Raw genomic sequence first — 15,437 nt, forward strand, 5'->3', positions numbered from 1 at the left:
TCTGTTGTAAATATCTATTAAAAGGGGTGTGCAGTGCTGCATTGACAGTGTGTTTACAGTAGTTGATGAGTTGAAGTTCCTTTGGTTCTCGTTACGCAGGTCACGTGTTGTGTGTGAGGGCTGCTAAGAGAATGGCATTTTTGGTCATGTAAGTCTGTACTGAGAATAAATGTTAACAGATGTGATGCTGAGAAGTTTAGTTTCATTGTCATCGATTTACAGAAATACATGGGGGGGGGTGTAAATGTTTAGAATTGAGGAAAATCTCAAACATCTACACTGGATTATTTTTTTCCACTAAAACCATTCGCAGTTGTGCCATTACATTGAATAGTTAAGGTCAGAAGTTAAAAAAAAAAAAAAAGCCTGAATCAACAAAGCAAGAAGCCAAAGAGAGTGTGGGGGTCTGGTACAGGTCAGAAGGCCCAAGCTGGGAGGGTGCTTGTGCTCACAGAGAAGTTGCAAACCTTCCTTAGTTACAGCTGCTTGAAAGTGAGAAATATTTAGGGAACCACAGCTGGAAGTTCATCTAATGTTCCAGCTCCATCCAACAGGCTGAAGCTGCTCTTACATTGTGCTGGCACACACAATGGAGAGAGAGACTAAAATGTGGGTATGGCATAGAACAAGCACAGTGAAGTGTTTTTAACATCAGATCTATCCTTGGGCTCCCTGTATTTACACTGTTGTCCCAGTTCAAGCATGGAAAGCTACTGAGTCTTTAGTTGTAATCTGAGTAGTAGGAGTATCTTACTCTAGTGGCAGTGGGTTACAGGATCATTCAGTCAGGTCAGTTCCATGCAACTGGAAATGGTATTTTCTGTTTTCTAGGACTTGGTTTAAAAAACAAACCCAAAACTCAACAGCAAAACCAGAAAATCATTTGTAATGTCAGTGTTTATTTGAGGAGAACACATAGCACACATTCCCCACTCCCCCCCAGCCCCTGAATCATGACTTTAATGTTTGATTAAAAGAAAAAAAAAACCCTTCCAAGATTGGCTTTCAGATGCTGCATTTGGTTTCCATGAGTAGTAGCTGCTCCTCACAGCTATGTCTGAAACCCCATTGAGTTCACCCATCTTACCCATAAAACTGCAGAAAATAAACTTCCAGAAATGTTACCTGTAACAGTAGCAAAGCACTGTGATTTGAAAAAGAAATTAATGAAGTTGTTCAGCGTGTGTTACTACATCTGTTTTGTTAATAGGTCAGTTGTATAAATGCTTTACTCAGTAGAAATTAATTTGGTTCTCCTTTTCAAAGCAACGATCCCAGAATCCTATTTTGAGCTTTCTGGTGAAAAAGGCCTCTTCAAATCACAGATTTGTAGTTTAATTTGAAAATGTTTGAAGTTTCTCAAGTGTCATTTAACATTTCAAAGTGTAGAAAAATATTTACGTAGTCTTGCAGGATAAAGACTTAATACATTCTAGACTGTAAATCTTCTTTGTAAAAACTGATTCAATTTTTTTCTTGTATAGAAAAAAATCTCAGTTGTGAAATCCAAAGATCAATAAAACTGTATAAAGGGAAGGTTCTAAAATTGCATTTTTTAAAACTTAACCATGGTTCAACACTTTTGACACAAGGCTTCAAAAGACAGGTGCCGTGTTGGGTTCCTGTGAGGGCTTGCAGCCCCCAAAGCTGCACTTGGGTCAGATGGACATCCTGGGCTGCTGTCTGAGGGTGGGACTGAGGGACAGGGCAGCAGCTGGAGTGAGTGTTGGCTGTGAGCCTAGTGGGGCTCAGCTGGATTTGAGATTTTAAGGTTTGTGTGTGCTGATGAGCCAGGAGACAAACTAATGTACTCTGACACAGCTGGAGAGAGAAATAACCAACAAACCAGCAGGGGCAAAGACAGAACACTTGAGCAGGTAAAATATTACTTCTAAGTGTTGGTAAAAGCGTTTTTCAACAGGTAAACTGGAACTTTGATTACAGACCCATCTGTGACTTTTAACACCTATTTAGGGCTGTTCCTGCAAGCAGTCAAGTTGCAAAAAAGTGATCAAAATATTACAGACTGAGCCTGGAGATGTTTCACACTGTTCTGAACATGGGGCACAGTGAGGCAAACTCCTGGGATTGGAGCCCAGGATTGGATGAGGCTCTTCTGTAAATGAATATCCAGATAGGGGTTGATGACTCCCATTCATCAGCTACATCTCTCCATGGCTGCTTTTTTCCCAATTAGCACAACAGGATGAACATTATCTTGGCTGCTTTTCCAGCTCAGATACACAGGCCAGGAATAGAAGAGAAGAACTGGAGTGTTACCATTTGGCATTAGTTAGGGAGGAGGAATGGAAGGTCAGGGTTTGAAGAAGGAGGTGGCCCTGCCTCTGAGCTGGGTAAGTGCCCTGGGGCACTTACTTAGAGTACACAAAGGCTTCTAAGCTTCTTGTTTGGATTTTATTAAAAAACACTGTGCAGTCATTTCCAAATACAGGGAATTAAGACATTTTAGAAAAATTTATTTTTGTTTAAACACAACTTGTGCTATTTGCACAAGGTCCCCTATGACATCTGAAGGGGTTGCAGAAGGCATGGAGAGCAACTCATCCTTTCTGCTTGTTTAGTCTCCTTCCTTCAGCTTCAAGCTGTGCCTCTTCTCCTCTGGAACTTCCCAAGGCAGTCACACAGGGTCTCTTTTCCTTGAGTCATACTCTGTTGTCCCTTGAGAAATCTTCTGCCACAGTTCCAGCTGAGGCAGTTTACAGCCAGCCAAACCTTTCCCTTTCTGCTACCCAGCTGCACGCTTCCACATGAAAAGACGGGTGAATGTCCTGAAGGAGAGTGACTGGGGAAAGGCAGAGGATGCAGCTGTTTCACAAACACAGGGTTCCTTGGCCAAAAGACAGACCTGAGCAATGGAACTCCACAGAAACACGTGGAGTTCTTGTCTGGGCCAGCTGGGGAGGCAGCAGAAGGAGGGGAAACCTGAAAGCTTGACGGGTGTGTGAACGAGCATCACTCACTGATGAGCGCAGGCAGCCACCGAACAGAGGCCTTTGGAAAGTGTAACTTCACCTGGCTTGCTTTTACATAGAATAGAGCAATGCAAAAATTCAGCCATAGGAGGCCAGAGTGGATGTCATGGCAGTGGGCTGAGGACAGCAGAAAAATGTGACAAACAGCACAAAGACAGGAAGAAAACCCATGTGAAGCTCTACCTAAACAACAAAAATCACCTGAGAAGGGCAATAGCATCTGAATGGATGAAAAGAGCTGAAGGTGTCCTTCAGGACCGTGGCTGAGCTGAGAGCCCAGCAGTAGGGACAGAGGACATGAGAGGCAGCAATCCAGATGCCCATGAAGAATGCTGATCCAGCAAAACCCAGCACAGGGCAGAGCATCAGGAAGAACGCAGAGAGACCTTGCCCTGAGGCTACACAGCTTCAGCAATCAGCAGTCAGAACAAGGGGATGGGGGATGTGGTTTGCTGTCTTTCAAATGAAAGAGGCTAAAGAGGCCTGCACTATGAAGGGAAGGGACTGGAAAGCAGGAAACGAATGGCATCAAACCATTAAAAATTTTTTAAGAGTGCTATGAAGCCAGATATCTCCATCTAGTACAAAAGTACAATTTTAATTCCTACAGTAAGATGTTAAAATCAAGTACCTTTATGGTATTCCTTTCTTGAAAATCTTAAGTGGTTTTAAAATAGGACAGCTGCTTTGTTACAGAGAATGGCTGTCCTTAATTGGCAGCATGAGACCCAGACTCACTGGCAGGAAACATTAACTGGTTGAATTTCGAGTCCCATTGGGTGGGGAAACAGAGAGGGTACAAAACTACAGTAAATGGTGTTTCTAGACTAACATGTTATTAAAATAAAATTAGACATCAGGTCTTCCCCATGATGGGGATTGCAACATCCCACTCCACTGTGCAGCCTCCACCTGCCCACAGCTTCTCTCTCCTTCAGAACCTTCAGGACACTGATCCCACAAGGAGAAGCTGAATATCCAAGTGTAAAAAGATCTTCTTTCACAATGTAGACAAGGCTAAATCTAGTCATACCATTGTTCATATACTTCACCAGCCATTTCTTTCCTCTAGGAAGAATTGCATTTTACCAGTAATTCTTCCTGAAGCAAAGTTCTGATACAATTGTGGAGCAAGATGCTTTATTAATGCAAAAGAGTTATTTTATTCCTTTTACACCTTCCAGCTGTACTGTATAGTAGCAAAAGGATGGAGGGAGATGAGGAGCAAAAACTACACTTAAAGTCCTCATGCTTCCAGTGCAGTGTGATGCTACTCCAGATGAGTGTCCAGGCAGGGAGACCCGGCTGACCATCAGTCTCATCAGCAGCTGATTGGACCAGGTTATTCCAAGTGCTGGAGTGACTCTGTTACCCACTGCCCTATAAAGAAAGTATTACACATTTCTGCATGCCTGGATTTCATATGAAATACCTTCTGTTGTAACAAAATGGCACTAGAAGACATAATTTACCATTTCTCTAACATGTATTGAAAACTACAGGTCTTTGAAGACAGAGGTGACAGGATTTACTCACAAAACCTAGGTTCTCCCTGTGGCGAGGAAACAGCTGGAGAAGAAGTGCTTCTATACAGAGTAAGTGTCATTCTTTCAACTACAGCCATGGGGAATACCTACTTCCATCTGGACAGGCCCCTCTTGCAACAGGAAAACCACAAGAGAAAAATGGTTGAACTTTTAATATTTGAAGTGTGTAACTGCTGGCCTTGGATTCCATTTGCAGGTGTATTTAGAAGTGTTGGGTAAAAAGAACACTGTATGTGTGACTTTCAACCCAATGTTTAAACAATTTTCTTTTCCTGGAAAAAGTGCAATTTCTCCAGTAAAAGAACTACAAGATAACCAGGCAAAAAATAATAATTGAACCATATCCTTGTTCTGTGTGAGTTTCAGAATCTGAAGGACACAGTGAACTTCTCACAAACACCCATTTATGTAGCACCCAGCTTATGTAGTAAATCAAGGTTATAGTTAGGATTCAAACAACAAATACATATATTTGAATCCTGTTAATATATTGGTGTCAAAACATACTTTTTGGGGTTTTTTCTTAGCTCACTAACAAAGCCACCTGCTAAGGTTTGGTTGCTGTGTTTTTTAAGCAGACAGAAGGTGCACTCAGTTATATCAGAGAAAAGATTAGATGGAAAAATACTCTTGTGTAAGCAGGTGCCCAAGCCATTAACTCCAGGGAAATTTCCCTGCTAATTTGTGATTAGGAATTACAATGTAAGTGTATATGACAGTTTCTTCCCCTTCACAGCACGAGTTAGTGCTGATCTCCAGCAAATCCAGCACTGCTGGGTAAATGCCCCACTGCTTCTCACATGATCTCGTAGCTTACACTGGAGTGAGAAAGGACAAAGTGGTTCAGTGCTGCTGTGTTTGACACTGTCACACTCTGTGTGGATGACTCACCTGCAACTGCACTGAGCAGCTTCCAACTCACTCACTGCATCCGTCACCTGAAGCACAAAAACAAGGTTTGCAGCTGACCTGGGGTTCTGTGTTTGTATTTAGCAAACAGGGGGGGCAGGGAAAGCAACCAAGGCAAGAAAATCCAAGTTATCAGATCATATATTAAGCCAAGTTAGAAAACACTTATTCTTTCAAGGCAAACTAAAATGGAGTTGCAAATTACAAGCTGATGTTTACAGTGTTAGAACTATTCAGCAAGCTACAGCTTACATTAATTAAACTACTTCTAGATGCTTAATTTGTTAAGAAAAAAAAGAAAACAAATAAAACCCCCACAACCACAAAACTGTTCCAGTGCTGTAGCTGGAGATAAAAAGTACAAAAGCCCAGATCTCCCAAAGGTGCCCTGTTCTCAACGACTTCATTACCTTTGAAGTTTCCCAGTGGCCTGCCTGCACATTGACTTAGCCCTTCCCAAGGCCACATTTGGGAGTGTGAATGCCTCAACTCTGGCACTTATATGCTCCTTCAATTTGTGAGTGGACTAAGAGCAGTGTCTTGCCTTGTTTCCTCAAAAGAACACTCTTTTTGACCAGTATCACTGTGACTCTGTTTTGGTCCAGCTCAAGTCAGTACATGCACTTTAGTGCCTCAGCAATCTCAGCAGTTACACAAAAATGCTGAGCACAGAAATGCAGCAAAGTCCCTGGTGCTTCACTGTCTCCTGAAATGTAACTGTGCCTGCAGAGTTCCCAGAGCAGTCCTGCTGGCAATGGCATTTGAAGCCAGTGATAAGAAAGAACTCTTATTTTGGTTTGATGCTTTGGGCAGTTGCTATACATACCTATTTTTGTTAGCTTTAGTGGACAATTTTGAGAACATTAACAAACTAACTATACAATTTTAAATAATAAACTTTGAGTAGTTAACATTTACTGAAGTACATCAGTTTAAGGAAGCTTCAATTTCCATCAGTCATCAATAGTCAGCTGACAGTGGTAAACAGACCACCATGAAATCTGCATTTACAGATTGCACCATCACCCTCCAGCCATTCATTAAACAGTCCCTATAGAATAAGCAGCAATTTGATATCATACCTGATTAATGCACATGATGGGAGTTCTGAACCTAGTGCTCAAGCTGTGAAGCTGTGCCCCGAAGGTCTGCAAATACCGAGCCTTCAGTGCAGACTCGGAAGGGCCGAACTCGCAGCGGAACAGGGCGGCCAGGGAGTCGATGACCACGAGCCGCACCATGCCCCGAGCCAGCAGCAGGGACAGCCTCCTCGTGATGCACTGCTGGAAGGTGTCCTGCCACACACACACAGAGTGACACAGGGCAAAGAGCCCTGCTGGGACATCAGCAGAGCGAACTACAGCAATCACCACTGCAACAAGAGTTCAAGGAGTTTCCAGTCGTGAAGGCAGCTCGTGGATCTCTCTCACCAGTAACCACGTCTGGTGGTTTTATTGAGGAGAAAACTGAAGAGACCAAACTGCCAACCTGCATTTACCTGCAGCTCTGACTTTACTGATACTTCAAAATCTCAAGGGTATAGTACTTCTAAACTGTTCCTGTTTTTGTAGAGTGATAGAATGTTAAGGGGTTGGAATGGACCTCAAAAATCATCCAGTCCCAACCCCCCTGCCATGGGCAGGGACACCTCCCACCAGACCACATGGCTCAGAGCCACATCCAGCCTGGCCTTGAACAACGCCAGGGATGGGGCAGCCACAGCTTCTCTGAGCAACCTGTTACAGTATCTCAGCACAGTCCCAGTAAAGAATTTCTAATATCTAATCTAAATTTCCCTCTTTCAATTTGTACCGTTGCCCTGTCTACAGTTCTGGACAGAGAGTCCCTTTCCAGCTTCCCTGTAGCCTCTTCAGACACTGGAAGGCTCCTATGAGGTCCCCACACAACCTTTTCTTCTCCAGGCTGAGCAGCCCCAACTTTCTCAGCCTGCCTGGGGAAGGAGTGGTTCTCACTGAAATGCTCAGGACACAAGACTATCATTAAATATTCCAAACAAGTTACAGACTGTGTTGCTCTTCCACTAATGACCCCTTAACAGTAAAATACTGCCTCAAATCCATATTGATCAAGAGTCTTAGAAACATTCTTACTTTGTGCTGTTACTTACCAGGTCTGCTGCCCGCTCAACAAAAATACTGTTTCCAAATCTGATCTTCTGTATGACTTCAGCTGGAACATCTGCACGCAGCTTATGCTGTTGATCTATGAGCTGCTGCAAGCGTTTGCTTGGGAACACATCTTCTGTACAAATGTAGACAGCTCCTGCAGCCAAGGAAACCACTGTGGTTACAACAGGGTTCTTACACACACAGTTTTCTTAACAGCACACAAACTGCATCAAAAGCTACACATATGGACCTGGAAATTCATGTTGGTTTGTTTTTTTTTTTTTTTGCAACCACATTGAATCAATGATGAACAAAAACTCCACTCCTGTGACTTTCCTGCAGTTGCCTGGTCCCTTTTTCAGCACCATCTGGGAAAACTGGATTTTGTACTCTCCACTGGGTGACACTCACTGTGCACAGCTGTGGAACACCCAACAACCTGCCCTTGGGGATCAGAAGTATCACAGTTTATCCAACCCACAAATACAGTGACCCTGCACAGTCTGCCTGGTTCAGTCTGAAATCCAAAACACAGCACTATGAAATATATTAGCTATGCCAGCCAAAACCAGTGCTAGTATTTGATTCATGTCACTCAGTGTTTTCAAGCTTCTTGGTTTTAAATTTACATATGGAAGGATACTGATCACCACAATTTCTACACCAGTTTTAAGAGGATCGCTCATCCAACCTCATTCCAACTAACTCTTCCTGAAAATGGTAATTAGATAAACATTATATTTCAATCATATTACTGTGAGTGATGTCTGTAGATTTTCACTGTGGTTCCTGGTTAACAAGTTACTACAGAGAAAATTACCCATAAGCATCAAAGATGTTGGGAAAAAAAAGCACAAATACAAGCAATATTTTCTTTATTAAAAAAGTGTTACTGTTATTGCACAACTGACCAGAATTAACAGCTAAGACATACAGGGCTGCATCTAAGGATTGAACCCACTCACAAAGTGGCTGAGGCTGCTAACACAGCTTGGCAGATGTTGTGTTTGGCAATACGAGACTCCCTGAACATTTCCACCCCATTGATCCATCCCAGAGTTAGCTCTCCAGGGAATCCCATTTCTAGATACAACTTCCAAATCCTCTACACACTCCACTGAAAAAAATATGAAACTATATCCAAGTGGAAATGGAAATATCTCAGAACTAGATCAAGTAAAAATTAATGGTTATTATATTAATAAAAATATTTTGCTTGATGGACACCTGTATAAGACAGGGTATTGAATCCTGAAAATCTTCCATATGAGACAAAGAGGGGTCTAAGCCCAATGTATTTTAGGACTGAAATTGCATCTTCATGTTAGCTCTCCCCAACACACTGTAAATTCACATGTGAACACCCTTCATACCTATCAGGTAATGCAAAAAAACGTACCTATGCCCACTAATTAAAACAATGGTCTTTGACAGGTGAAAATTAAAGACTTTCCCCAATTATTAACAGATTGGAAAAATACATCATCATTCATAGGAGGTACTGAAATGTTTCTAGAATTTCTATTTCCATTGTACTTAATAACAGGTACAAATTATACTCTGGCTCCTTTTCACTTTCCTTGGCCTTGGCAGCCAATAGCATTTAACACTAGAATTTGGTCTCCATTCTTAATTCCCCAACTGCATTATGTATATACTGCTGTAAGAGGGATCTGAGTGAGGGCTGTTTGCAGTTTTCATTTGACACAGAAAAAGGACTACAATAAAGCATTAGTGATCAGAGCAGTCATGATCTGACCGTGAACACTGAACTACAACATACAAGAAACCACAAATTTGAACCACAAATGTTTTCTATTCTTATCCCACATTCTTCCTAGAATGAGTGGATAGAATTGTGAATTTTAAACTATGGGCATAAATGCTGTCTCTGGTAATTGCAATTACTTAAGTCATACACAATACTTGTAGACATAAATGAGCACATAAAGAAATTTCCATCAGCAAAGGAAGAAAATAAAAAAAAAAAAAAAAAAGAAAAGAGAAAATGACTCCACAGGTTTCCAAATCCATTAAGTTTACAATGACATCAGCAGCTTGTGGAATACTATCCAAACCTGTATGAAGCTCAGGCAAGGAAAACACAGTAAACTATTAATTAAATTGCTTAATTGTTTAAGGTTTTAAAAATAGCTAATTACCAAACAGGTAATTAGGTGAACCTTAATTTTCTTGACTATTTCCCTAGGTTCATTTCTCCTAATTGGACTAATTTTCATATCACTTTCCAACTCAACAGTGACAGCTGAGTATCAGACAGGCAGGTGAGTATCTTTACTAAGGGCAGTCCTATCAAACATTCAGTTTCACGATTTCTCAAATGCCAGTAAGTCAAGAAAAACTTCTAAGCACAAATCTGACATGAGGTATACCCAGCACAAACACTCACTGAAACAAGGCAGTCACACAGTACAACAATTACACCACAAAACTGAAAAGCATAACGGTGCAAATTCAAACCCAAGTAAACAAACAGAAAATAAAGTCAACCCACTAAGATACGCTGCTTCCTTAAGCCCACGTGGTTTCTGAATTTCTTGCTAAAAAAAGCTGTGCTAACTTGTGTTGAGACAACAGTTCCTAAAGTAAAACACTGGCCTTCTCAGCTACCATTCTTATTCAAGCTGACTGCCTTTTGCACATGTTGCTTTAATGCTAATAGCGAGGGATTTCTTGACCATGAATTTTGGGCTCCCAGAGAAATCATCTGCTTTCTAAAAACCAGACCTGCCTTAAGCAGGACATCCCTTGTCTTCTCCTTGGCTTACTTAAAAAGGATGGAATGTCTGCTACTTCAGATTTCATAGTCACTGGGGTTCTTTCAGAAGCAGATTTGCATTTCTAGATAGATCAATGCTCCATGCATTAAATAATTGTATTTTGATCCAGAGTTATTGCAACATTCAAGATGCTGAAAACAGTCACAGGTCCAAAAAAAAAAAAAAAATCAGCATTTCCTCAAATCTGTCTTTCAGGCCAATAAATGTGTTATGCTGGTTGTTGACAAAAAAATACCACCAAAAAATCAACCAAACAAGAATAAAACCCACTAAAACCCCTCAACCTCAAAAAGGACAAATTTTGATTCCTATGATCATAATCTGTCATGCACCAAACCAGTTTGTTACCAAGAATCAGTAGCAAACATTGTTTCCTAACTTAGAATTCTAAAATGGATATTAATTTGTCACATTATATTCATGTATTGCTTATGAATATGGGCATATAAAATAAATTCAGCCAACACACAACTGAACACAACTGACATCCCTAGAACAGCAGAAAGATATCCTGGAGGCAAAGGAGGTCTTTGATTAATTTCAGGATTGCTTTGCTGCCAACCTCCTTGCACTGACAGTTACAAACAAGACTAGCACTAAATTTAATGAAATAAATGTTTAAAGAAATGTATTTCAACATCACCACTTATGAGAAGGGAAGTTTCTAAGCAGTCAAAAAATACAATGCACCATAATTTTATATCAGTAGCAAAGTCTTAGCAGTGAGATTAATCTTCCACTGGTAGTCCCAGAGTTCTGTGAGAGTTTCTGAGCATTGCTGTTCTCCTCAAGCTTCCTAAAGGATGAAACTCCTCACAGTTAACCTAAGCTTTAATTGCTGTATTTCTTACCAGAGGCTCAATATGAGAGTGCCATTAGGGTGCTGGGCACCTTCTTCTGTACCTTGTTCTGGTTTGTTCCTTGATTTCAACATAAACAGGGAGAAGTGCTAGAGGATGGATAAAAATGTATTTGCATTCAAACTACCTGCAGCAGTTAGCAGCAACACACAATGGAATAGAAAATAATGTAATTGCTTCTGCTCTGATTAATGACATAATGTAAGCCACAGGCTACTCATAGCCCTTTAAGCAAGATCTTCATTTGTGCAGTCCACGGTTTTTCCACATGGGTGGATATAGGTCAAGAAATTAGTACGTTTCCCCACAACAAACCACTGAGCTTCCAGATAAAGCCAGTGCTGTGTGGAAGGAACAGCAAGTTGACAGGCAAAACACACCTAAGGCAGACTACCAGAATTCAGAAGTGACACAGGTTTCCTCCCTTTCTACAGCAGCATAGAATAGTCAAAAAAAAAAAAAAAATTAGGAGTTAGATTAATGTGATAGAAGGGTAAAAAAAGAATACTCAAAGCAAAGAATAAACCTGTATACTTCGGCAAACCCTGGAAAATCACAGGATAAAAAAAAAAAACCAATGTTACCTTTCTTCAATTACATTTCCATCAATTTTACTCTGTAAATCAATACAATTATTGTTATCAAAACAAATAATCTTTGAAATTTGAAATCCCCAGGTAGGGAATATATACCATATACCCAAGATGTTTGTGCAAAGTTATCTGGGGAGCTGTTTTGCTGAGGTGGTTACCTGAGGAGTCAATGAGCTCTTATGACAGCAACACTTTTCTTACATTGTTTGAGTGTGCTTAACCCAGAGTGGCAAGCAGGCAAACAACAGCCAACAGGAATTCTGAATTAAGTTATGCTGTGCTGCAGGACGTGCACAGCAAGCTTTTGTCTCTGTAAAGACACATTTCTCAGTAACTGGCTTCCAACTGAAGTTAAGACAGGCACTGAACACGTGCACCTGCTTTAAGGATGTTCCTAAAGACAGTACACTCCCCCAAATGGGAAATGAATCCACAGTTACAGTTCAGCACTTACCGGACTCTAATCCACCGTACTTGTAAGGATACTGCACACACAGGCACAGCTGTAAACTGATCTGAGTCTTCCCAGCAGAACTTTCCCCAGAAAGCTCCGTGATTCCCACCAAAGGAATGCCACCTCTTAATAAGTTGTTTAGCACTGAACATCCCAGGCTCAGCTTCTGGTGTTGGGAGGTGAGATGATCTTTATCTTGGTAGAGCTGAAGTGCTGCAGGGTTTTGGAGTGTTTTTTAATGATTAAAAAGGAAAAGAAAAAAGAAAAAAATAGTTCCATTTATTATTTTTCTAACACACAATGATACAAAATAGATGCTGTATACAAGGTTTATACAAGGATGCTTGCTTTGTTGATGGAAAAATTCCCTGATTCAGCCTGATCTTCCCCACCTCCCTCTCCCCACAAGACCTACTGCTGAATGTCTGTTCAAAGATTGATAATTTACACTGATTTCTTTCCTCCTCTCAAACTTTTTTCGTTTCTCTGCCTCTAAGGTGACCCTGTGGAAAGTTAACTCTGAGAAAACTTTGACAGCAAGGTTCAAGCACAGCAATTATGGAAATGGAAAGCTATAGCCGAGTATAAAACAGCATAGCAGGCATCTGGTCAAAGCCTGAAGACACATGCAATCACAAGAAAATAGATTTTAAGTACAGAGTTGTCATTAAGAATTTGTACAGGAGGAGCTGTTAGGTGCTGCTTGGTTTGGAATGAGGCGTTTATGACAAATCCATTTATAAGGCTTTTAATATATGATACAAAATTTTCAACTAGTCTTAGTACAAAAGGAAAATAGAGAGAGAGGAAGAAAGTGTGAAAGAAAAAGGAAATATTTTGTTCCTGAAATTAAGTTTTTCAGACTGGAGAATCATTTTGTCCTGTTTCAAGTAGGCTTGATCCTGAAAAATGACACCCACCCCCTTCCGTTTACCCCCAGGTGTCAGGGAAGCTGTCCTCAGTATAGTTAAATAATACACTGCAGTGTAATAAAAACACTTGCATTTTCATTTTAAACCCATCTTACCGTGTCATTGAGGAGCCAGAACTGTATTTTCTCCCAGTGACAGTAATTTTGAGTTTTAGATAGAAGACTTTTTATGCCCTCACTGCATTACCTGTGAGCATGCTGTTCTCCCTCAGCATGCGAGAGACTGTTTTCAGCAGGCACTGGATGTCTGCACTGGAGAGCTTCATCAGCCTCTGCAAGTCTGCTCCAGAGAGGTTTAAAATCTCTTTTACTGATTTTATATCAGCTGGAATAAGAAGAATTTTTAAAAATACTTTTAGCTGGATTACAGTCTTACACAGAAAAGTTTTCCCAATTTCTAACTCTCATTTACTTGAGGTTTATCTATGCTGCATTCTTGTAAGGTGGGAAGGCAACATTCACCTTGAATGTACCAACACAAGCTATAAAATTGGAAAATGGTTATTGAAGCATGGGCAAAACCCAACACTTCTAATTACTCAAAAATCTTCTTTATGAAATATTTAATTGCAGTTCTAAAATGTTAGTGTCCATCTGCATGCTTATACCCACAAACACAATTTCACTGTGGTGACAGATCTGTTAGTGAGACACTGGCAAATTAAGTTACCTTTTTTCAGGGCAGCAATTGTTTTAGGGTTCAAATCAAACTGGTCCCAATCCATCTCCTAACACAGCACAGCAACAAGCAGCACATCCTGTAATTATCTGTGATTAAAGTGGCTTTTATGACAGACACAGACAAGAAGAAAATAGGCATAAATCAGTGTCAAAAGCTTCCAGGACTTTTTTTTTTTTCCATTTTTAACAATATATTTATCAGTTATCTTAGAGAAGTAATAATTATTCTGGGATTATATTATTATTACTATTATCGTTGTTGTTGTTTTCACTACTAGTAGTAGTATTTTATATATTGATATTATTTTATTATGGGAAGAGTGTGGCCAGCAGGCTGAGGGAGGGGACCCTCCCCCTCTAGTAGGTAAGAACTACAGGTAATTTTAATGGGCTCTAACTCTGCACAGTGCTTTTGCTCTGGACTGCAGCTCACAAGTAAGCTGGACAGTCATTTCTAACCTGTCAGTCTTCACACGAGGCTTTCTTTTTCAAACAGAAAAAAATCTCACACACGAGCAATTTGGGATGGCCCAGAATTACTCACGCATTGGACAGTCAAATATACAATTACTAGCTAAAAGCAAATTTAGTATTAAATCGTTACGATCTGTTTGATTATTGTAGCAACATTAAACAGCTCTTTTAACGCTTTGGTCCAAAACACAATAGTTCAGTACTATGGCTGCCTAGAAGAGTATTGTGAGGTTCTTAGCATTAGTCTGACAGACTTTATGAAGGATTGCTGCAGAGACCCAGGAGTTATACGAGATTACATGACTTTATGAACAATCCTTTTTTCCAACATGGAGACGAGAGGCTGTCATGGGTACTAAAGAAAGATTACATCTAAGAGAGGCAACAGTTACTTTTGAGCAACACCCACTTAAAGCAACATTCTGAATAAGTTTAGAAGCCGAAACTTACTGAAATCAATCATGATTACGACGACCCTTGACTGAAGGGCACCAAACCATTGCGCACCCTCCGCTCACAGGAAGCCGCTCCACTGATGAGGCACAGGGGAGAGCGAAACACCGGGAGAGGGTCACGGGGCAGCCAGGGGTGTCCCACGGACTCGGCACCGGCCGGGGGGAGCGAGGCGCGGACGGACACACGGACGGACACACGGACGGGCAGAGCGCAGGGCCGCCACAGTGCCCTCACACCGTCACGAATCCCCCGCCGCCGCCGCAGCCAATCAGCGAGCAGCTAGCCTGCCGCAAGCCAATCAAAACTCCCCTGAGCGACTACCCCGGCGGGACAGCCAATGGCAGGGCGGCGTTCGCAGCGCGGGCGGGGCGCCGCTCACTCCCCTCCCGGGGGCTGACGCGGGCGGCGGGGCCGAGTTGGGTTCGAGTGCCGGGTGGGCGCCGCGGCAGCCGCCGTGGGCCCTCTGCGGAGCCGCCCCTCGGGGCAGCGGGGGCTGAGCCCGCCCACGGCTCGGTTGTGGCGCTTCCCGGAGCTCGGGGACGCGGCTGTGGCGCCTGCGCCCTTCGTTTCCGGGTTGCGGGGGCACGAAGGAGGGCGGGAATTAACACG

General features: G+C 41.7%; 1 protein-coding gene across 1 annotated transcript; it reads right to left on the reverse strand.

Annotated features, from left to right (window-relative positions):
• Positions 1–4,150: 4,150 nt before the first annotated feature.
• Positions 4,151–14,950, reverse strand: XRCC3 (X-ray repair cross complementing 3; the record flags this gene model as incomplete). Its single annotated transcript, XM_082284548.1, has 8 exons — positions 14,823–14,950; positions 13,888–14,000; positions 13,405–13,542; positions 12,287–12,499; positions 7,578–7,732; positions 6,532–6,744; positions 5,432–5,478; positions 4,151–4,373 (listed from the first exon to the last, which is right to left on the reverse strand). Exons 2-8 carry the CDS (start codon positions 13,940–13,942, stop codon positions 4,151–4,153), a joined length of 1,044 nt encoding a protein of 347 aa, XP_082140674.1. The 5' UTR covers positions 13,943–14,000; positions 14,823–14,950.
• Positions 14,951–15,437: the final 487 nt, after the last annotated feature.

This window comes from Coloeus monedula (genome assembly GCF_965178545.1).
Source record: "Coloeus monedula genome assembly, chromosome: 6".
Lineage (NCBI taxonomy): Eukaryota > Metazoa > Chordata > Aves > Passeriformes > Corvidae > Coloeus > Coloeus monedula.